Raw genomic sequence first — 23,334 nt, 5'->3', positions numbered from 1 at the left:
CCAGGCGCTCCTCTATTCTTCAAATATGTACGATGTAACACTTAACTAGAAAACACAAAGCAGTATATGTATTTTCTAAAACATGCCTTTTTTTCCCTCTGTTGGAATAGTTATGGGAGCCAAAAAAATAGGTCTCATGACGGTAACACCCTATTGAGCATAAAAACTCACAAATTTCCGGGGCGCCTGGGTGGCTCAGTCGGTTGAGCAGCTGACTTCAGCTCAGGTCATGATCTTGCGGTCCGTGAGTTCGAGCCCCGCGTCGGGCTCTGTGCTGACAGCTCAGAGCCTGGAGCCTGTTTCCGATTCTGTGTCTCCCTCTCTCTGACCCTCCCCTGTTCATGCTCTGTTTCTCCCTGTTTCAAAAATAAATTTAAAAAAACGTTAAAAAAAAAAAAAACTCACAAACTTCCTCCTGAAAAATCACAGATTTATTAATGGGAAGATGAGGGTATAACTTAACAACTGTCACCAAAAGTAAAATGCTATAAAGATTGGGACGGATGCTTTCTGATGGGCATTACATTTGATACAAAGATTTTCATACTCTGGGGGCACCTGGCTGGCTCAGTTGTAAAAGCGACTCTTGATCTTGGGGTTGTGAGTTCAGGCCCCACATTGGGTGTGGAGATTACTAAAATAAATAAACTTTATTTTAAAAACATATTTTCACACTCTACGTCTTACTTTAAGCCATTCACATACCTTTACCTCAGACTTCTTAGTCCCCAATCTACAATCTTTCTATTTTAGGCCCCTGACCAAAACATTCACCACTACCCATGAAAGTGTATATATTCTAACCTTAGGCTACTTCTCTTTCCACAGAGAGTAAATGACCAGTTACACCACCTGAAGCTCTGCCCACAGGAAGAATTTCCTCTCACAGCTATTTTCTTTCTTTTTCTTTTATTATATCAGAACTACTTTCAACACTACATATACATATATATATATTTTTTTTAAGATTTTAAGTTATCTCTATGCCTAACATCAGCCTCGAACTTATAACCTCAAGAATAAGAGTCTCATGCTCCACCAACTGAGGCACGCAGGTGCCCCCCCAACAATAGATGTATTTTTTTTTTAATTTTTTTTTTCAACGTTTATTTATTTTTGGGACAGAGAGAGACAGAGCATGAATGGGCGAGGGGCAGAGAGAGAGGGAGACACAGAATCGGAAACAGGCTCCAGGCTCCGAGCCATCAGCCCAGAGCCTGACGCGGGGCTCGAACTCACTGACCGCGAGATCGTGACCTGGCTGAAGTCGGACGCCCAACCGACTGCGCCACCCAGGCGCCCCTAGATGTATTTTTTAATTGAAGCCCAGTTGGCATACAGTATCATGTTAGTTTCATGTAAACAACATCCCAATTCAACATTTGTATATATTATTAAATGCTCACTGCCATAAGTATAGTTGTCATCTGTCCCAAAGTTATTACAATATAATTGATTATATTCCCTACACTGCATTTTATACCCCTATGAATTATTTGTTTCATAACTGGAGGTTTGTACTTACTGCTTTTTTTTTTTTTTTTTTTTTTGTAATCATCATTTTTTAGTGAGCTCTCCTACCCCGAAGAAATCTTTTCCAGCAGATTTTCTCTTTGCCACGGGCATCACAGACACGGGGGTGCAGCTGGCACTCCCCTCGCTGCTCGTCATATGAGGACCCACGAGAGGAAGGCTCCCTCTTGGGACAGGCCAGGCACCGCGTGGGGCCAGGAGAGCAGGCCCAGCGCGGGCAGTTAACCAGGAACGACCCCAGAGGTAGGCTGAATCTTTTCTCTTACAAGAAGAAAAAACTAGTATGAAACCCCAGTTGTGTGCCAGCGCTCAGAGTGTAAGTATAAAAAGGGGATCATCAGGCGCTGAGGCTGTCCGGGTCGAAAATGGGGGGCGGTGGCTGCGTCCCGGTTTCCGGGGCTGTCAGGTCGGTCCGGGGCACAGCTGGGACTGGTCCACGTCCAGCGGCGCCCACGGCGAGGAGGGCTCAGCTCCCGCGTGAAAGGCCCTCACCTACTTCGTAGCTCTTCCTGGCGTGGAAGTGAGCATGCGGAACGTCTTCCTGAATGCGCGTCACGCAGAGCACGAGAGACCCTAGTTGGTCGCCTCCCCCCATCTCCGCATCAGGGCCAAGCCCTTTCCCTGGGGAGATGGTAATCCCACTCTATTCCATGACTCCCACGTGAATCCACTTCCCACCGGCCAGGGAGATGAATGAAGAGAACCTGGACCACGGCCTCGGGGGGCGGGGACCACAGTGCTGGTTTGGACCATGACTCCGCACACGGACCAGAAAAGTATGTGGGACCTTAAGCTCACCTTTCCTTACGTGTATCAAATGACGACCAGTAGGCTGACCTTCCATCCCTTTGCTTGTGGCAGGAGATGGCTTACATAAATAACTCAGATTGGTCCAGGAATAAATAAAAAATAATAATAATAAATAAAAATAAAATACAAAATAAATAAAAAAGGGATCGTCAGAAAACAGCTAAACAGACAACACCTATTTCACCCATCCCTTTACCACCTTCCCTTTGGCAACCACCAGTTCTCTGTATTTATGAGTCCACTTCTGTTTTGTTTTTAGAGTCCACATAGAAGTGAAATCATATAGTATTTGTCTTTTTCTGTCTAACTTATTTCACTTAGCGTAATACCCTCTAGGTCCATCCGTGTTGTGGCAAATGGCAATATTTCATTCTTTTTTATACCTAATATTCGTGTGTGTGTGTGTGTGTGTGTGTGTGTTTGACTTGCTAGCTGGTGTTGGCCCACACATGACCCCTCAGGCACACATTGGAACTGGGTGCAGAACGCTTACCAGCTCTCTTACCTCTAGAGATGACATTTCCATGACTCTGCCCAGCAGGCTCCCCTGGATTCCACCTGCCCCCGCCGCTTATTATGGTAACTGCACCGCCTGGCTTCTAACGGTTGCACTACCACCTGGCCTCTATCGTTTCGAGAACCTCTCATTCCCGTTGCTATTAGTGAGCCCAGTTCTGCAGCAACATCTGTACCATTAACCTTGCCCTTCAGAGGAAAGTTACTACTGATAGCTCAGAGATGTCGTCTTTCTCACCAGCGTATTCTTTATCACTTGGGGCTTCCCGTAGAACAAAATCTTCTTGGGGGTTTTCAAGACTGACAGTCTGTTCATGTAACGTGCTCACTTCCTTAAACCCTTTTACCCCTTCTTCCACGGCCTGCTGTGGTGGATGTAAGCATTCCTACTCCACTTAAGAAGGGCTGTTGCTTTCTTCTAGCTTCTAAGAGCCATTCTAGCATGGAGTCAACACCTTCTCCCGGAGTTCTTGCCAGGGTGTTAAAACAGAATACTACTTCTATGTTTTACCTCTGTCCCTTAATCTAGCACTCTTCGAATTAAGTCATATAGACACTCACTGCTGAGGTACATGACAGCTGGGTTCTGCAGAACCCGCAGCGTATATTACCTTTCTTTCTTAGCGGGCCCCAAATTTCCCCGTTCATTTTTATTGTAGCTGTAGTTACTCATCTCATGGGTAAGGAGAGAAGTTAGGGATAGACCTTGAGGGAGCCTGCGTGTGGTATTGAAGGGCACAAGCCTCTTAACCACCTTTAAGCCAGAGGGAAGACCTACTTCTTAAGGAGTGGGCCGCTGAAGTTCAGAGGGCTTGAGGGAATCAGGGGCATCGAGATCTGAATGTATCAACCTGGATGTCATCTCTCGGGGTCCCATTTTTTTTCCAGTCAGGGCCTTGACTTTACATGACAGACTTGGCTAGGTTGACAGTTTAACATTCGACAGCGTTTGCTTACTTTGTGTCTCTGCGTCACATTTTGGTCATGCTCACAATATTTCTTCTTCGTTGCCATACTTGTTACGGTGATCTGTGAGCGGTGATCTTGGATGTTAGTATTGTAATTGTCCTGGAGTGTCATAAATTGCACCCAAATAAGATGACAAACTTAATAAATATGTGTATTCTGACTGCTCCGCCAACCAGCTGTTCCCCTGTCTCTCCTCTCTCTCTCTCTCTGTCTCTCTCTCTCTCCTCAGGCCTCCCTATTCCCTGAAACACAGCAGTATTGAAATTAGGCCAATTGATAACCCTACCAGGGCCTCTAAGTGTTCGAGTGAAAGGAAGAGTCGGTCACACATCTCTCACTTTAAGTCAAAAGCTAGAAATGACTAAGTTTAGTGACGAAGGCCTGGAGGCGTGTCGAAAGCCAGGATCGGAGGAAAGCTAGGCCTCTTGCGCCAACAGCCGAGTAGTGACTATAAGGGGCAAGTTCTTGAAGGAAGTGAAAAGTGGTACTCGAGTCAACACATGAACGATAAGAAAGCAAAGTAGCTTTATACGGATATGGACAAAGTTGGAGTGGTCAGGATAGAAGATCAAACCGGCCACAACATTCCCTCAAGCCAAAACCCGATCCAGAGCGAGGCCCTCACTCTCTTCAGCTCTCTGAAGGCTGAAAGAAGTGAGAAAGCGGCAGAAGAAACGTTTGGAGCTACCAGAGGTTGATTCGTGAGGTTGAAGGGAAGAAGCCTTCTCCATAACGTGAAAGTGCAAGGTAAGGCGGCAAGTGCTGGTGTAGAAGCTGCAGCAAGTTTTCCAGAAGATCCAGCTAAGATCATTCGTGAAGGTGGCTACACTCAATAACAAATTTTCAATATAGACAAGACGGCCTGTTGGAAGAAGATGCCACGTAGGACTTTCACAGCTAGAGAGAAGTCAATGCCTGGCTTCAAGGCTTCAAAGCACCGACTGACTCTCTTTTTAGGGGCCGGTAAAGCTGGTGACTTTTAAGTTGAAGCCCGGGCTCATTTCCCATTCCAAAACTCCTAAGGACCCTTAAGAATCATGTTAAATCTACTCTGCCTGTGCTCTATAAATGGAACAAAGCCTGGATGACAGCATTTCTGTTGACAACACGATATACTGAATATTTTAAGCTCACTGATGAGAACTATTGCTTAGAAGAAAGATTTCTTTCAAAATGTTACTGTTCGTTGGCGATGCACCCGAGAGCTCTGAGGGAGAGGTACAAGGAGATTAATGTCATTTTCGTGCCTGCGAACGCAACATCCATTCCGCAGCCCTGGGTCAAGGAGACACTGAGACTTGCAAGTCTTATCATTTAAAGAAATATATTTCTTAATATCTATATTTCTGTCATACATAGCGATTCCTCTGATGAATCTGGACAAAGTAAATGGAACACCTTCGGGAAAAGATTCACCATTCTAGATGCCATTAAGAACATTCGTGATTCACGGGAAGCAGTCAAAATAGCATGAACAGGGGCGCCTGGGTGGCTCAATCGGTTGAGCATCCGACTTCAGCTCAGGTCATGATCTCACAGCTCGTGGGTTCTAGCCCAGCGTTGGGCTTTGGGCCGATGGCTCAGAGCCTGGAGCCTGTTTCAGATTCTGTGTCTCCCCTTCTCTCTGCCCGTCCCCTACTCGTGCTCTGTCTCTCTCCGTCTCTCAAAAATGAATAAACGTTAAAAAATTAAAAAAAAAAAAGTATTAGCTCGGGGTGTCTGACACTTTTTCCCTTTTAATTAAAAAAAATTTTTTTAGGGGCGTCTGGGTGGCTTGGTCGGTTAAGCGTCCGACTTTGGCTCAGGTCATGATCTCACGGTCCGTGAGTTCGAGCCCCACGTCGGGCTCTGTGCTGACAGCTCAGAGCCTGGAGCCTGTTTCAGATTCTGTGTCTCCCTCTCTCTCTGCCCCTCCCCTGTTCATGCTCTGTCTCTCTCTGTCTCAAAAATAAATAAACGTTAAAAAAAAAATTTCAAAATAGCATGAACAGGAGTGTGGCAGAAGTTGATTCCAACCTTCATGGATGACTTCATGGGGTTCAGGGCTTCAGTGGAGGAAGTAACGGCTGATTTGGTGGTCATGAACTTGCAGTTTGTGAGTTCATGTATCATGAGCACTGTATCTTTGTCTCTCTCTCTCTCCCTTTCAAAAATAAAGATTAAAAATAAAGTTTTAAAGAAGTGGAGACTGAAAAAAAAATAAGTCGAGCCTGAAGATGTGGCTGCAGTGTCATGATAAAACTGAACAGATGAGGGGCGCCTGGGTGGCTCAGTCGGTTAAGCGTCCGACTTCAGCCAGGTCACGATCTCGCGGTCCGTGAGTTCGAGCCCCGCGTCGGGCTCTGGGCTGATGGCTCAGAGCCTGGAGCCTGTTTCGGATTCTGTGTCTCCCTCTCTCTCTGCCCCTCCCCCGTTCATGCTCTGTCTCTGTCTCAAAAATAAATAAAAAACGTTAAAAAAAAAAACTGAACAGATGAGGAGTTGCTTCTTATGGACGAGCAAAGAAAATAGTTTCTGGAACAGAATCTACTCCTGGTGAAGATGCCGTGAAGATGGTTGAAACGACAGCAAACGATTTGGAATATAGTGTAAACTTAGCTGACAAAGCAGGGACAGGGTTCAAGACGATTGAGTCCAATTTTGAAATAAATTCTACTGTGGATAAAATGCTACCAAACAGCATCACCTGCTACAGAGAAATCATCCGTGAAAAGAAGAGTCAATGAATGTGGCAAACTTCATTGCTGGAGCCACCCCAGCCTTCAGCAACCCCCACCCTGATGAGTCAGCGACCATCAACGTCAAGACAAGTTACTCCACTAACAAAAAGATTATGACTCACTGAGAGATGATGGTTAGCATTTTTTAGCAATAAAGTCTTTTTAAATTGAGGTATGTACATTGTTTTTGGCTCTTTTTAGACACAATGCTATAGCATACTTAATAAACTACAGTATAAATATAACTTTTATATGGAATGGGAAACCAGAACATTCGTTTGACTCACTTTATTGCAAAACTCACTTTATTGCGGTGGTCTGGAACTGAAACTGCAATGTGTCTGAGGCGTGCCCCAATGCTGCGAAAGAAGCCCATCTGTTTTCACATTTAGCCTTTAATTAACCATCCTTGGTCTTTCATTGTCTCTTTTAAAAGCATTACTTGCTTCTAGCAATAGCCATCCAATACTATTGTCTTTATAATTACCACTTCCTCATATTTCTCAATGCCCAACACCCTAGCCCTAGTACCCCCCAGGTCATCGTCAGTGAAAACTTCAGTAATTGCAGTGCTGTCCTGTCCCTGTGCTGCATCTCTGGCCGGGGATGGGGTCCTCATTGCCAGTCAGGCAGCAGGTGATCTAGCTCCCAGATCCCATTTTAGCATCTGCTTTCTACGTTCCTGTCGCCAACGTCACCAGTTGGACTCTCCATGTAGCAATGCAGTAAGTTTCTAAGGGAGCGTTCTCAGGATAGATAACCTGGAAGGGGAATGGAAGGAAGCAAGACTAAATAAGAATAAATAAATAAAGGAAGAACAGGATTCATGACAACGATGCTGACAAGCTTTTCAGAACTCAGGGGAACAGAGATGGGAACAGCCTTCAGGAAGAAGAGGCGCCTGGACAAGAATAACCTCGCTCTACCACAATTGTTTTCTTCATCTGCTGGTTAATAGGATTTGATTGCAAAATTTGTTCTGTAAAATAATCTTGCTGATATCTTGTCGATAAGACTTCTAGAAACATCTGAGCAAAAATGATTATTTCTTAATTTATCTATTATAACAAGAGATCCCAGACAGCTTAACTCATTGATTATAGTTCTGCTTTAATAGAGGAACATTTGAAAATACACAGATATCCAGGAAAAAAAAAAAAAAAAAGGAAAGCAGTATGAAGTATTCCGAGCACAGTCGTGCTTTAGTTTGGGTCCTAAGTTTCTAATTGTAACACCAATCGTAGTTCTCAGCAAACATGGCCCACCAGCTCTCCCAGCACATCCAGTGGTAACAATAGAGTGGTACACTTTACAGGGGACTTGTCAATTACCCACCCACTCTATAAATTTACCCGGTGTTTCATCTGGATTTTTCATAAGAAAAGGGGCATATCAATAAAATTCACAATCAGTGTCAGGTTTCTGAAGACTGGGGTGTGAAATATCACTTGTCAATTTGCTTCTCAGGCTGAATTTTTTTTTAAACAGGTTAAGTTATTCTTTAAAGCCATTTTCTAGACGTGGGCAGTCTAGGTAATTTCATAGTGATGTTGGTTGAATACGATACAAAGGGAATGCAGGTATTTTCCAGGACAACAGGATAGGTGAAGGAAGCTTGAAGAATTCATGAAGCAAAAAAGGTGATAAAACCTAAACTTTTCTTTCAGATGTTTTTGAAATCCTATAAACCTTTTTTTATTCCAGAATGGATCATTTCACTCCGGTACATAAAACGTATAGAATGCATCGCCTGGCATCAAAATGGGAAACCCTCTCTTTCACAGAATGAAATTCTCTTCTGGTCCATCTTGGCCCAAGTCCTGGTTGTCTGAGGGCAGATTTCTCTTGAGAGGCCTAAAGTTGTAATAGAAAGCATCGTTTTCATCTACTGGTTGGTATTCCTGGTCAATTTCCGTGAGGAGGCCACTTCCAGAGCCACTTCCAGATCCTGAGCCAGAGCCAGAGCCGGATCCAGATCCAAAATAGTCCTCAGAGAGAGGGAAGACATCATGCAAGTTCTGGGATCCTGTCATTCTGAAGTAAGAGCAAAAAATGGAAAAGAAAAAACAGTGAAGTTTGAGACATACGAAAGAAAATCATAAAAAATTTTTAAGGTAGAAAATTAATGCAGCCACCCAGTTGCTCAAACTAAAAGTTACACATTTCCCAGTTATTCAATGCTTTAAAACAAAAAAAACAAATCAATCAGGCCTTTCTACATGTTTGCCTAGACTTAACTCATTGCATTTATCTATCAACATCTACACATTGCAGACTCATATAAGCAATGCTAATTTTCTTATCAGTAGCATAGCAATCCTGTATTTGGTAAATTAAGAGGACATTTATTAAAAAAAAAAAGATATATTTTCCCATTTTCTTCCATTAAAGAAAGCACAAACAAGTAAGTCAGCCTAGATAGATGACATTTTTCCCAAATTTAAAATTTCTACAAAACTTCTAATATTCACAGTGCTTCAGCACAACTGAATCTAAAGAAATTCTTTGTGACAAGTTAAGCGTTATGTTTGCCACCATATTAACTTCAGGTTCCTCTCAAACAGTAAACGTATTGGGGCACCTGAGTGGCTTGGAAGGTTAAGCGTCTGACTCTTGATGTTGGCTCAGGTCATGATCTCATGGTTCGTGAGATCGAGCCCTGCATTGGGCTCAGCGCTGACAGTGCAGAGCCTGCTTGGGATTCTCTCTCTCCCCCACTGTCTCTGCTGCTTCCCCACTTGTGCTCCCTATCTGTCTCAAAATAAATAAACTTAAAAAAAAAAGTAAATATATTCATTCAGTTGGGTTCAGTTTGGTGGTTTAGAAGTCCACTCAGCACCAAAAGACCAGAGCCATGTTGCTACTCCTCGGTGGTACAACAACACAACTAAATATCAGAGACAAAAACTGTGTTTCATAGTCTATGGGTCATTTTTTCCAACCACGAACAGATGAGGTCCCTCCTCGAGAAATTTAGAACTTATTGGGGAAGACAGACCATAAAAAGTGAATAAATCAGGAAACTATGAGATGGTGGTAAATGCTATGCAGAGAAGTGAAATAGACTAATGTATGAAAGGGTGAACAGGTGGCTAGTTTAGACTGTGGGGTCAGGGAAAAGGGATCGGCACCGGAAAAGTGGAAACGCATGCGCACACATGCACACACACACACACAGACACACACACACACACACACAGAGTATCAAAAACATGGAACAATGAGGTCACCTAAAGAAAGCATGCAGATAGAAAAGAGGCCCAGCACAGAGCCAGGGCCATATCAATATATTAAATATTGAACAGAGGAGAACGAATAGTCAGGGAAGTAGAAGAAAACTCAAGATAAGGTGGGGCCATACAAGCCTAGAGAAGAAAGCATTTCCAGGGTGGGGGCATCAACTGTTTTGAAGGCAATTAAGAAGTTGAGAAAGCCAAACACAGAGAAGTAAAGAGTGGATGTGTTAACCAGGAGTAATTGTGACCTTACCAAACATTCCGAGGGGAAGGTAGAAATGAACGGAAGTCCAAACAGAAGGGGTAGAGGGATGGGGAGACAGGAAGCATCCTTTTCAGTAAGTGTTACTGTGAAGAGGAGCAGAGAACGGGCAATAGCTGGACAGGATGCAGAGTCAAAGAAGGGATTCTAGCTAACTGCCTGAGATGCTAGAGAATTCTGCACCCCGGTGGAAACAAGATGCTGGTCTCACAGGAGTCACTGCAGAACTGAAGTCCTAGAAAAGGCGTGTAGAGGTAGGATCCCCAGAACAAGGAGGAGTGGCCCTAGAAGCTGCCACAGAGTCCAATCAGGAAACTCATCTCGATATTTAACACAGGAAACTACTTAATGTGTGATGGAAAAGCAGTGAAGCCAGATAGGGGATAGCGAGGAAACCCAGAGATGAGAGAAGATACTTCTCTCCCTGGGCTAAAGGGACAATGGAAGGAGGTGGATTTCCCTGAGCCCAGCTACTAGGGGTATCTGGTGGGAGCCGAAGTCATGGAGGAGACACAGTCCTGCCAGAGGTGCTACTCAAGGCAGGGACCGAGGAGAAGAAACATCCTGATCTCTCCCTGCCTCTCATGCTCTCTGGTCTCCCTTCTGTGCCTTCCATTGTCCAAACTCAGCCACAGATCAGGGAGCCTGAGAGATGCAGACCATGGGATGAGCCCTCACCCCTTACCCAATACAGAGAAGGAAGAGGAAAGGAAAAAGAATGGGTAGGAGGGCAAATGGGCCTGGGACTAACACAGAAGCAAGAACTGTTCACTCCTAAGTGTCTGGGGTCACAGTGAGATGGAAAATTTCCCGGCTGAGGAAAGAGAAGATTGTAGAGACTTAAGGAGAGAAGAAATGGTGTAAAAATAGTTGTTTGGGAGAACTTGGGTTATTCCTCCAACATTTTAGCTTTAAATGAATTACTGTGGAAACTCAGAAGTTAAAATAATGGAGGATGCTACAAAATCAATTTCAAGCTTAATGCTGTGGACTAAAAGTAGAGGTACAGGAGGGGTGCCCGGGTGGCTCAGTTGGTTAAGCGTCCAACTTCAGCTCAGGTCATGATCTCACGGTTCGTGAGTTCGAGCCCCACATCGGGCTCTGTGCTGACAGCTCAGAGCCTGGAGCCTGCTTTGGATTCTGTGTTTCCCATGCTCTCTGCCCATCCCCCTCCCCATCCCCCTCCCCATCCCCCTCCCCCTCCCCCCCCCCCTTACGCTCTGTCTCTCTGACTCTCAATACTGAATAAAGGTTATAAAAAAAAAAGAAAAAAAAAGGAAGTAGAGGCATAGGAGCAGGATTGCAGAGCGACATTTTGAGGATGGTGACGATGTAATCTCGTATGCAGTGAGTGCCAGCAATGAAGAGGGTCGCCAGGACCCCCCCCTCCCCCGCCAGGACCTCCCCCCTCCCCCGCTGAGTGATGATGGCCTCACCTAGTTTGGGCATGATGACTTCCCTGGCTTTGAGGAGAGTAATTTTCTAGGGTTAATCTTCAAAGTCTGAAGATTAAACCTTTATGATAATCCTTTTCATAACGCATTTTTGCTACCTGTTGTACGATTTTGCTGCTTACTAAAACGATTGATTTGAAGACAATTCCATTTTTGTTACTTATGAATTCCTATTGGATCTTTTTTGCAAGTTTAAATCAGGTTTTATTTCATCAAGAAGAGGTTTGGCTTTGTCTCTGATAAGCCATGGCCATTTATTCTTCTCTTCCCTAATTTCTTTTTTCATCACTACTATCTAATCTCAGGATATTTTAATAACCCTTATTAGCAATCTTTCTGTATTCCTCCCTCTCCTCCAGCCCCTGGTGACCACTCATCTATTTTCCACCTCCATAGAATTGACTATTCTGGGCATTTCATATGGATAGAATCATGCAAGGTGTGGCTTTTTGTGTGTGGTTTTTTTCACTTTGCATAATGTTTTCAGGATAGATCCATGTGATCGCACACTTCGTTCCTTATTTGGCCAAATAATAGTCCACTCTAGCGAAATACTGCATTTTATTTATGCACGCAGTTGCCAGACTCCTATTGGATTTTAATATATAATGTGCTCTATTTACATAAACAGAATAATGCTCAATCATTTCCAATACTTGTTGGTGAAAAGTAGTTGGCTTTTGTCTCTGCCACCACAAAAAGACCTTGCAAAAGTTTGGATGAATCGTGCATTCTTGCGCATCTCACACACCAGTAAATACAGTATACAGCTTTACCGTGTACTGTGTGGTGAAAACCAAGCCACCAAGGCAAGAGCCTGAAGAAAAACACACTGGACAACCCTCCCATCTCCAAGCCAAGGTCTCAACAGGGGTCAGTGAAAGTAAGATCAGAGAAAGTTCACTTACAAAAAAGGGTCAGTCCTTGGAGGGAGGATTCTGTTGGTTTCATCTGGAAGCAGGTTGAACATTGGTCCTTTTTCATCAATGCAGTTTGCAGAATTACTGTCAGGATTACAGCGTACCCACTGGTACCTGGCCCTCCGCACAGGAGAACCTACCCCAAAAAAGGAACCCATGTGGTTACTAAGTACCTCTCACACAGCTTCTCAGCACTCTGTCCAGAAGAAATTGTTGATTAAATGAATTCTAAATTTGGTAGAAGGTAAGGTGTGGGCATGACCATAAATAGACCACAAATAGAATGACCATAAATAGAATAGCAGCATCCACCCTGTGCCAGCCTTTTAGATACATTGTCCTCCCAACAACCCCATAAAGTAGCCCAGGGTTTAAGATTAGAATAGGATTGGGCAATCAGCCACCTGGAGTAAAGTCCCAGCTATGCTACTGGTGACCTGGGAAACCTTCACTTCCCTGAGCCCCCTCTGTGAAATGAAGATGCTAACAGTGTCGTTTTTTCTCATAAGCTGGTCCTCAAAATTAAATGAGAAATGCATGTAAAGACGTTAACATAGTGCCAGGAACACAATAAACACTTGGTAGTGTTAACTATTATTATTTTTGTACTATTCTCTCCACTTTACGCAAAGGAAAACTGAGGCCACATGGGTATTGAAGGGCCCAGTATTCAAACCCATATCTGACCCCCAAAGCCTGCCCCTTCTTATAGAGATGAGCCAAATCACATTCAGAAAGATTAAGGAATACACCAAGTAGTACCTAAGACATTACGGGGCCCTAGTTCTTTAGGGCCATATGATGTTCTTAGGAATGAAAAGTTAATAAAAACTTGCCCTCTTTCTTTGCCCTCAGATCCAGTCAGAGATTTCAGAAGAACCAGGCTGTTCTATTCGCAGAGGGACAGACTGGTTGGAATACCCTAGTTTGTCACAGCTTCTTTTGAGTTTAGTTTCTACACAGAAGTCTCCAAATCTGGTGTTAGAAGGTCATACAGGAGATGCCTTATTAATTCATGAAATAAACTGTCTATTCTTCACTTTAGCAAGAATGGAAGCCCGATGGTGAGAAATACTTCCCCATACTTCAAAAGGTTCATCTCCTCCCCACCCGAAGCCCATGTTTTATTCACACAAGGGCAACTAATAATCACCTAGCAAGAAAGGGCATGTTTAGAATCCTTGAAAAGCAGGAAAAGTGGTTTTAAAACCCAGTACATTGTTGTCTGTACAGATCAAAGTGGAAATGGTAACAACTATTTCAGAAAACAAACAAAAAACCCAGTGCTATGGACAATCACGGCAACTTTTTTTTTTTTGCAATAGTAAAAGATTGGAAAATTACATGTTAAGGTACAGCTATTAAAAGAATGAGGCAGGGGTGCCTGGGTGGCTCAGTTGGTTAAGCGTCCGACTCTTGATTTCAGGCCATGTCTTGTGGTTCGTGGGTTTGAGCCCCACGTTGAGCTCTGCACTGACAGTGCAGAGCCTGCTTGGGATTCTCTCTCTCTCAGTTGCTCTCTCTCTCAAAACAAATAAATAAACTTAAAAAAAAAAAGAATGAGGCAGCTCTCTGGACACTGATATAGATTCTCCGAGGTAGATTATTAAATTTTTTTTTTTAATTTTTTTTTTCAACGTTTTTATTTATTTTTGGGACAGAGAGACAGAGCATGAACGGGGGAGGGGCAGAGAGAGAGGGAGACACAGAATCGGAAACAGGCTCCAGGCTCTGAGCCATCAGCCCAGAGCCTGATGCGGGGCTCGAACTCACGCACCGCAAGATCGTGACCTGGCTGAAGTCAGACGCTTAACCGACTGCGCCACCCAGGCGCCCCTTAAATTTAAAACAAAGTAAGGAACACTGTGCATTGTGTTAACATTTGTGTGTGTCTGTGTTTTTAAGAATATATTTACATATATGCTTGCATATATGTATCTTGAACCTCTGAAAAGTTACACAACATACTGATTGCCTTTGTGGAGGGGATTGGTAGGCAGAAGACAGAGGAAGGAAGGACCCTGACTGCCCTCCCTCCTCTTGACACACTTCTGCAAGCCCCCTACAACAATTCATCTGCTTCCTGTCATCATAAATAAGTTTAGGGACGACTGGGTGGCTCAGTTAAGCCTCCAAATCTTGATTTTGGCTCAGGTCATGATCTTACAGTTCATGAGTTTGAGCCCTGCATCAGGCTCTGTGCTGACAGCACGAAGCCTGCTTGGGATTCTCTCTCTCCCTCTCTCTCTTCCCTTCCTCTGCTCGCCCTCTCTCTCTCAAAAGTAAATAAATAAATAGACTTAAAAAACTAGTTTATATCTTCTAGAATTTTACATAAATGGACTCCTACAGCAATTTGACAGGGTTTCCTGACATTGTTTTAATTCAGGGACTAATGGAAAGGTGTCTTTACCTTTTACAGCACTCTCTTCTAGAAATGGGCAGTCTGTTTAGATATTCCTTACATCTAGACTGCTTTTGTTGCAATTTTTTAAAGTAACATTTATGTTACAGGGCGCCTGGGTGGCTCTGTCGGTTAAGCTTCTGACTCTTGGTTTTGCCTCAGGTCATGATCTCATGGTTCGTGTGTTTGAGCCCCACATAGGGCTCCACGCTGACAGCATGGAGCCTGCCTGGGATTCTCTCTCTCCCTCTCTCTCTCTGCCCTTCCTCTACACTCTCTTTCTCTTAAAATAAATAAACTTAAATAACTTTATTTTTAAAAAGGAGAAAAGAAATATGAGCTTATTATAGGAAATTTTGAAAAATGTATTAAACAAAAAAAAAAAAAAAAAGAAAAATGACCCCTAATCTCATTACCCAACATCCCCAGAGACCATGAACTTTGGAGTTTTGGGGTCACCCCAGTATCTGTTTCTAGGAGAGTATGCACAAACTATGTCCTGTTCTCTTCTGACAGCAACTATCAGAGGTTGATACCAAAGTCAAATTCACTTTACCTCTCAATAGGATGGCCAAGGACTTTGTTCTTAAAAGACTGAAGAACCACAGAACTTTTTCAAAATTTCCTCTTTCTTTGTGATTCTCTATCATGTCTATTTGTACTCAACTTTGTCCTAATAGCTCTGATTAGCCAAGTTATTACATCATTAAGATATATGATACACATTTATAATCTATAAAGAGATATATAGATATAGGTAAAATACAATGTATAAAAGATACATGAAACTATTCACCTTAGTACTATTTAAACTAGGGAAACAGGAAATAACTTGATCAAAACAGTTAAAAATCTCATTATTAGTCATTCATATGAGGGAATATTGACAAAAAAGTTAAAAAGTAGTGGTTATAGAAAAGACTATGTAACATCATGGGAAACTCTATATTTAAAAATGAGTGAAAAAGGCAGAACACCATGCTGCACAGTAGTTGTTAATGCAACCGCATAAACAGATATTGGGGAGAAATTTGAGGAAATCCACAAAAATATAGTGATGGACTCTTTGGTAATTTTTTTCTCATTTTGTTTTATAAATTTCTATAAATAACAATATTCCTTGAAAAAATAAAGACACTAATGTAAGAAAGTAAATATTCTCCCGCTGGTTTGTTTGTTTGTTTCTTTCTTTCTTACCTTTGGAACTACTATCACAATTTTCCCCATGGTTCCTGAATATCGCTAACTGTACCTGGCCTGGGACAGCTAGTCATCCAAAATAGGTTAGTTCTGTCACTGTCTGGAGACTGGAGGTAAGGTAGCAAGATGACATCCAATGCCCCTTACTAGCTGTGTGACCTTGACCAACTTACTTAACCTCTGTGTGGCTCAGTTTCTTCATCCATGAAATGGGAACAGTAATAGATCCGATAATGAGATATAAATGTTAGGTTCTTAGAATAATAACTAGCACCATGGTCAGAGCTCCTTAAACACTAGTTTCTCCGATGAGGGGGAGACCACAATGACCAATCTCTGCTAGTGGACAACTTATAAAGACATCAGAATTTAAACACTCATTCTACCATTTAGCATCTGTCTGATTCTCAATGTCTCATCTTTCAAAGATGAATAATAGTATCCCAAACAGTTCCTTTACAGTGAAAGTATGTAAAACATCTAGCACAAATCTTTGCACCTGGTATTGGTATGGTTTACCTTTCTCCTCTGATTCTTTCCTCAAGCAGCGTAAGTTTGGCATTGAGTGCTTGCTACTTAAAACCCCTGCCTTGTAGGTGGGACTAAAAAAAAAAAAAAAAAAAAAAATCCAACATGTCCAGCAGAGGGCGATGTCTTCACACTCTGTGCTGTCTAGAACAGCGCTGTCCAATAGAAGTGTTCAGACAACCATGTATGAAATATTCTTTTTTTTTTAATGTTTATTTATATTTGAGAGAGACAGAGACAGAGCGGGGGAGGGGCAGCCTGAAGCAGGCTTCAGGTTCTGAGCTGTCAGCACAGAGCCTGAACGGGGGCTCGAACTCACAGGATCATGACCCGAGCCTAAGTCCCACGCTTAACCCACTGGGCCACCCAGGCGCCCACGTATGGAATTTTCAATGTCATAGCAGCTCTATTTTTTAAAGTAGAAAGAGACAAGTGAAATTAATTTCAAGACATTTCATTTAACCAATGTATTCAGATATTGCCATTTAACATATAAGCAATGTAAGTTATTAATGAATATTTTACGTTTTTCTTTTCATGTAAGTCTGGGTGCATATTTTGCACTAACAGCACATTTCAGTTTGGATTCACCCCATTTCAAGCGCTCAGAGGCTATCATTTTGGGCACTGTAGATGTTTGCCTTCTCCTTTACAGGCAGCCGATGTGCTATCAAGCTGAGAGAATGTTTGCATAGATAGGAAGTTAAACAGAAAAGTAAAACTAAAACTTTATGGGGAAGCGTCCAGGTGAAAGACCCTATCATTTTGCTGGCATAATACAGCTTTCATAAACTCATGAAAACAAATTCTAAAATACAAAATTCCCCCCAGAATTCAGAGTCTCAGCTTTTAAAATTTATAAAGAGGGGCTTCTTGGGATGCCTGACTGACTCAGTGGGTAAAATGCATGACTCCTGATCTCAGGGTTGTAAGTTCAGGCCTCACACTGGGTGTAGGGATTACTTTAAAATAAAATATTAAAAAAAAAAAGAGGGGCTTCTTTTGGGGGTTGATGAAAATGTTCTAAAATTGACTATAGTGATAGTTGCATATATCTGTGAATATAATTTAAAAACTTTGAATTGTACACTTTGAATGGATGAACTCTATGGTATGTGAATGCTATTTCAATAAAGCTGTTTAAAAACTCATAAAGAAATCAAAGGTAGAAGTCATCCCCCCCCCAGAAAAGTGTATCTAATTTGGGATTGATGATTTTCAGTTGGATTAAAATAAAGAACATGGTTACAGACACAATGTTCCTGACATATCTATTGAAGGGTGTTGGCAGGATGTGAATTCAACAGTTCCAGCCCCCGATGTTGTGGGAATATCTTGACTCCTATCTTGCTTGAGAGAAATGCCTCATGATTACTGATTACCATAATTGGAAAAAATAAAAGAGAGAATGCTAGTGGACACAAGGGTTATCGTCTCCAAAGGCCCCACCTACTGGATCTGCTGGTGAACTTTGTGTTAGATTCCAGGGAAAAGAATGGTAAATTATTTAGAATCCTTTCCTCATTGCTCGCCACCCCCACATACACACAAAGTCACTAGTCCCACTTTATACAAAATGCTTTCTGTGAATGAACATTACCCCAGTAATCTCTCTGCATCTTTATATATTGTAGTACCAATTTTTCCCCAACATCATCACAATTTGCCAATTTCCTATTCTTAATGGAGATCTGCTGCAGGTATGTTAGAGAAACTTAAGCAGAAACTGCCATGCGGAGGGTTAAAAAAAAAAAAAAGGCCATTTTGTTCGTTATTTGGGTAGCACGGAAACAGACATCACTAAGTTGGAGTTGCTTCCTACTAGACAATCAATTCTACAAGATAGATAAGGTTCCCCCACCCTTGCATGGCTTGCCAAGCTGTAAATGTTCCCAGTTTACTTTCAATTTCTCCTTCTCTATACCTCAATTTGCTGGTAAACTTTATAGCAAGTTTACTACAGTCAAAACAAGGTTTTTTTGTTTTAAAGAAAGAAAAACTCGAGGCACCTGGCTGACTCAGTGAGTAGAACACGTTACTCTTGATCTCAGAGTTGTAAGTTCAAGTCCCACATTGGATACAGTGATTACTTAAAAATAAAAACTTTAGGGGCGCCTGGGTGGCGCAGTCGGTTAAGCGTCCGACTTCAGCCAGGTCACGATCTCGCGGTCTGTGAGTTCGAGCCCCGCGTCAGGCTCTGGGCTGATGGCTCGGAGCCTGGAGCCTGTTTCCGATTCTGTGTCTCCCTCTCTCTCTGCCCCTCCCCCGTTCATGCTCTGTCTCTCTCTGTCCCAAAAATAAATAAAAACGTTGAAAAAAAATTTAAAAAAATAAAAATAAAAAAAATAAAAACTTTAAAAAGAAAGAAAAGATAAGAAGAGAAAAGAAAAGAAAAGAAAAGACCAGTAAAGAAAAAAGAAAATCTCTACCTAGAAGACAGTCAAGTTGCAGTAAAAAGTTAACTCTGTCCTTGAAATCAGATGGCCACTTCTGGCCTAAAGTCTCAAAATATTTTGCAAGCGGTTGGTCTAAAAAGCAAATGAATCTTCTCTTCTATAAAGTGGTGTTAATTCCTCTTCACAGGAAATGTGATGATCATTTACAAGAGAATGTACATGAAATCACTTTACAATCAAACAGCAGCACACATGGGTGGAACCAATATCTACTGTAACCCAATAGTGTGGAGTAAACACATGATCTGGCCACAACTGCTCGTGGATTTTCCATTTTCTCTCTTTACGGGCATCTTTTAAAAAGAGGGGCGGGGCACCTGTGTGGCTCAGTCAGTTAAGCGTCCAGTTCTTGATTTTGGCTCACGTCATGATGTCATGGTTTGTCAGATGACACCTCACAGAATGCGGAGTCTGCTTGGGACTCTCTCTCTCCCTCTCTCCCTCTGCCCCTCTCCACCCCACTCTCCTCTCAAAATAAATAAATAAACATGAAAAAAATTAAAAGGGGGGCAATAAAAGACTTTAGGATTCACAGACCTGATCAATAATCAATAATCCCCTGGAGCTCTACATTAAATCGATGGCCACCTGTGCTCTCCAGGGTCTCCCATGCGTTGCCAAATTTCCATTTCTTTGCCCCTAATAGACATGATTTTACATCATGTCTTTACTTGGGTTTGACTTATAGTAACTGATAGGGGCTGAGTTGTGTCCCCTCAATTTGTGTGTCGAAGCCCTAACTCTCAATACCTCAGAATAGGGTTGTATCTGGAGATAGGGACTAAAAAGAGGTAATTAAGGTCAAATGAGGTCATATGGATATACCCTAATCCAATATGGCTGGGTCCTTATAATCCAATATGGCTGGTGTCTCTTATGAAGAAGAGATCAGGACACAGACACACACAGAGGAAGGACCATGTGAAGACACAGAGAGATGGGCATCTTCAAGGCAAGGAAAGAGGCTTCAGAATGAAACCAACCCCACCGACATCTTGATCTTGGACTTCTAGCCTCCAGAACTGTGAGGAAATAAACTTCTGTTGTTTAAGCCACACCAGTCTGGGATACTGGGCAGTCTTCGCAAACAAATACAGTAATCTAAGATGTTTTGAATATGTGCAGTAAAAGCAAGCCAAAAGCCTAGTTAGTTTGATCAGTTCAGTCAAACCAGTGGTTTGAGTAAATATTTTTTAAAAGATGGAGGAAAAACACTGTCAGATCACACCTGGCATCACGTGGATGTGTGGTGAAATAGTGGCGTGGCTCTTTCCACTGCAGCCTTGAGCTTGCCGTCACTCGCACACACAGCCCCGGGTGGGCATCTATTTCCCTTCCTATTGAATTTTTTTTTAACGTTTATTTGTTTTTTAGACAGAGAGAGACAGAGCATGAACAGGGGAGGGGCAGAGAGAGAGGGAGACACAGAATCTGAAACAGGCTCCAGTCTCTGAGCGGTCAGCACAGAGCCCGACGTGGGACTCGAACTCACGGACCGTGAGATCATGACCTGAGCTGAAGTCGGACGCTTAACTGACCGAGCCACCCAGGCGCCCCTCCCTTCCTATTGAGACGTGGGCACAAACCCTTCATTCCAACACCAAGTGCACTTCTCCTTTGGAAATACCCTAGTTTTTCAGTTCATTCATTCTCTCTTTCTTGGTTCCTTTTCCAACAAAGAGCTAAACCTACCAGGTGATGATATAAATGCTAGTACTTTGTACAGTTTCATCATGGTTTCTTCACTTCTTTCTGATGAATACCTACTACATAAGGAACGTTTTTGCTTTAATTCCAGTTTTACGTACTGAATCTTTGTGGGGAACGTGATATTTGGGGGAAATTCTGAATACGTAAAGACTAACTTAGCTCTTGCCAGGGTGGACTCCCCCCACACCCCACCCCCTCTCCCCACCAACTGGTCACTCAAATCTGTGCTACAAATATAGACCTCATTACCCTGGATCTTGTCACAACACACTAGGGAATTACCTCATCAAGCTGAAGATTTTCCCTAAAAGACCCAAGCCTGTTCCCTACAATCAATAATGTTTTATACTGTAAAAAATAAATAGATTTGGGGCTCCTGCGTGGCTCAGTTGGTTAAGCATCTGACTTCAGCTCAGGTCACGATCTTGTGGTTTGTGAGTTCGAGCCCCGCCTCGGGCTCTGTGCTGACAGCTCAGAGCCTGGAGCCTGCTTCAGATTCTGTGTCTCCCTCTCCCTCGGCCCCTCCCCCACTTGTGCTCTGTCTCTCTCCGTCTCTCAAAAATAAATAAATGTAAAACAAAAGTTTTTTAAATAAATAGATTCATAAAAAAGTTTCAGGAACACTACTTGCTGTTATTTTCTTCAATAAATGCATAACAAGAAGAAAATAATTTTATAAATTTCCAGTACATGACGAACATATCTGAGATTCCCTATATGATTTCATTTCCACCAAAAGTAAAAACAAGACCATTAGAGTCACTTTGAAGAAACAAATCTGGGACATGTATGTCACTAGGAGTCAGTATTTCCTGTACAATTTGGGGAACCTTAAATGTGTTTCTACCATAAATTCTCCCATCTATTTATCAGGTCATGACCTTCTACCTTGTTTAGACATGATCCCTTATTTACCAAAGGAGAAGAAATTGTATCTTTCCTACAAACTGTTAATTTTAGTTGTCTTAGTCATTAAGACTTTAAGTTGTTTCAGTCTGACTAAACAACCCTGGATCATAGAGAAATCTAACAAGAAATTTCCAGATGTAATGTCTCTCTGAGCAACAGCACAGACACTAAAATTCTTCGGCCTCTTTATAAACTCTGAGAGGGTTTGTACTATGTCTAGCCATAATTGAATTTTCACTAAGAACCAAGTTTTTTTTAAAAAAGGGAAAAAAAACAAATTTACTCTGATTTCTACAAATATATCATTTCCCACTGTTAGAGTAATTATGACACCACCATAATATAGGAAAACTTGGGACTGATAGAAACCCTAAGGGATAGGCACTCAACAGTGCCACTTTCTCCACAGACACATAGGTATTTTTCTATATTACTTTCTTGAATTTCTGAAAGTTTATAAACTAGGGGTGCCTGTGTGCCTCCGTCAGTTAAGTGTGGGACTCTTGATCTCGACTCAGGTCATGATCTCAGGGTTCGTGGGATAGAGCCCCGCATGGGACTCTGTGCTGACAGCGCTGAGCCTGCTTGGGATTCTCTCTCCCTCTGTCTCTCTCTCTCTCTCTCTCTCAATAAAAGAAAATATACATTAAAAAAAAGTTTATAAACTATACCTTTTCATCCCAAAATAAAAGAACACGTTTCAACCGTTGTGAGAGCTTACAAGGCCACACCTGCCTCCAGAGCCTCATCCTTCTTGGTACCAAACTTAACCAAACTCACATTAAGGAGTTTAGCCACCCCAAATATTTTTTCCTTGCATACTTTCTCCCACAATACATTCTGTATCTTAAAGTGAATATTATCATTTGTGGGAAACATGGGGCTTACAAAGATTACAGCGGGGGGCGGGGGGTGCAAGTTTCCCGGGTCTTACCTTGAACCGAAGAATCAAAAACCAGGAGGAGGGCAAGAGCCAGGACAAATGTAGTGCCCTGGAGGAGCCGTTGCATCGTGACCAGCTCACTTCGGTCCTGCTGCCTGGACACCAACTTCACGATTAGGAAATGTAGCAGGGTGCACTCTGTCCCTTTTAGAAAAAGTTCCAAAACCTCAAACCCTGCCCAGAACACACGTCACAATTTCCTGAACAAATAGAAAGAGATCCACATCAAAACCCAGAAAGATAAAAAAAAAAAAAAAAAAAGACAGCAAAATAACTATTCATACCCATTATGAAACTGCACTGAACTCTCCCCAGGTCTGCTTTTTCAAAAGTTTTGTTGTTTCACACTTGCCTGTTAGAAATTGTTTTCCCACTAAAACAGTAGAATCAGCATTCAGTAGACTCGGTTTTTCCTCTCCTCAATTAGCAATCTGAACACAAGATTTTTAACATAAAGAGTCCACGGCCCTGTGGATGAGGGGGAGTTGGGCACTGCCTTTTCATACTGAGGACCTTCAACATAAAATGTTAATTTTCCTTTCTGTCAGGAGTAGCACAAGTCACTGAGTCGAGCTGGAGAGGTAAAAGTTCAAAGCTGAGTTCTCATCTACAAAAAAAGTGTTCTCCGGTTTCAGAGAACAGGTTTCTTATTGGACTCTGTTGCTTCCATTGGATCGATCCCTGGCTCTCCCTCTTCCTCAAGAATGGAGCGAGGATTTCTGGTTACCAAGCACTTGGGCACAACAGAAAAACGACTTTGCGTT

The 23,334-nt window shown here is 42.4% G+C and overlaps 1 protein-coding gene across 1 annotated transcript; it reads right to left on the bottom strand.

The window, feature by feature from the left end:
* Positions 1 to 7,638: 7,638 nt before the first annotated feature.
* SRGN (serglycin) lies at positions 7,639 to 22,697 on the bottom strand. The gene is made up of 3 exons (XM_047072871.1): positions 22,562 to 22,697; positions 12,409 to 12,556; positions 7,639 to 8,582 (listed from the first exon to the last, which is right to left on the bottom strand). Exons 1-3 carry the CDS (start codon positions 22,635 to 22,637, stop codon positions 8,327 to 8,329), a joined length of 480 nt encoding a protein of 159 aa, XP_046928827.1. The 5' UTR covers positions 22,638 to 22,697; the 3' UTR covers positions 7,639 to 8,326.
* Between the last annotated feature and the right edge of the window lie 637 nt (positions 22,698 to 23,334).

This window comes from Lynx rufus, unplaced genomic scaffold (genome assembly GCF_022079265.1).
Source record: "Lynx rufus isolate CCGP_SWC_20201006 ecotype Redwood Valley unplaced genomic scaffold, mLynRuf1.p SCAF_11, whole genome shotgun sequence".
Classification (NCBI taxonomy): Eukaryota; Metazoa; Chordata; class Mammalia; order Carnivora; family Felidae; genus Lynx; species Lynx rufus.
Note: the sequence above shows the minus strand (reverse complement) of the source record. Positions and strands in the feature narration are given on the sequence as shown.

Bases quoted from the DNA above. Each gene is read 5' to 3' on its own strand.
- SRGN (XM_047072871.1), bottom strand. From the start codon at position 22,637: ATGCAACGGCTCCTCCAGGGCACTACATTTGTCCTGGCTCTTGCCCTC. The intron at 12,557-22,561 runs GTAAGACCCGGG...TTTTTGGGGTAG, and splicing joins TTTTGATTCTTCGGTTCAAG to GTTCTCCTGTGCGGAGGGCC. The intron at 8,583-12,408 runs GTAAGTGAACTT...CTCTTACTTCAG, and splicing joins CCAAGGACTGACCCTTTTTT to AATGACAGGATCCCAGAACT.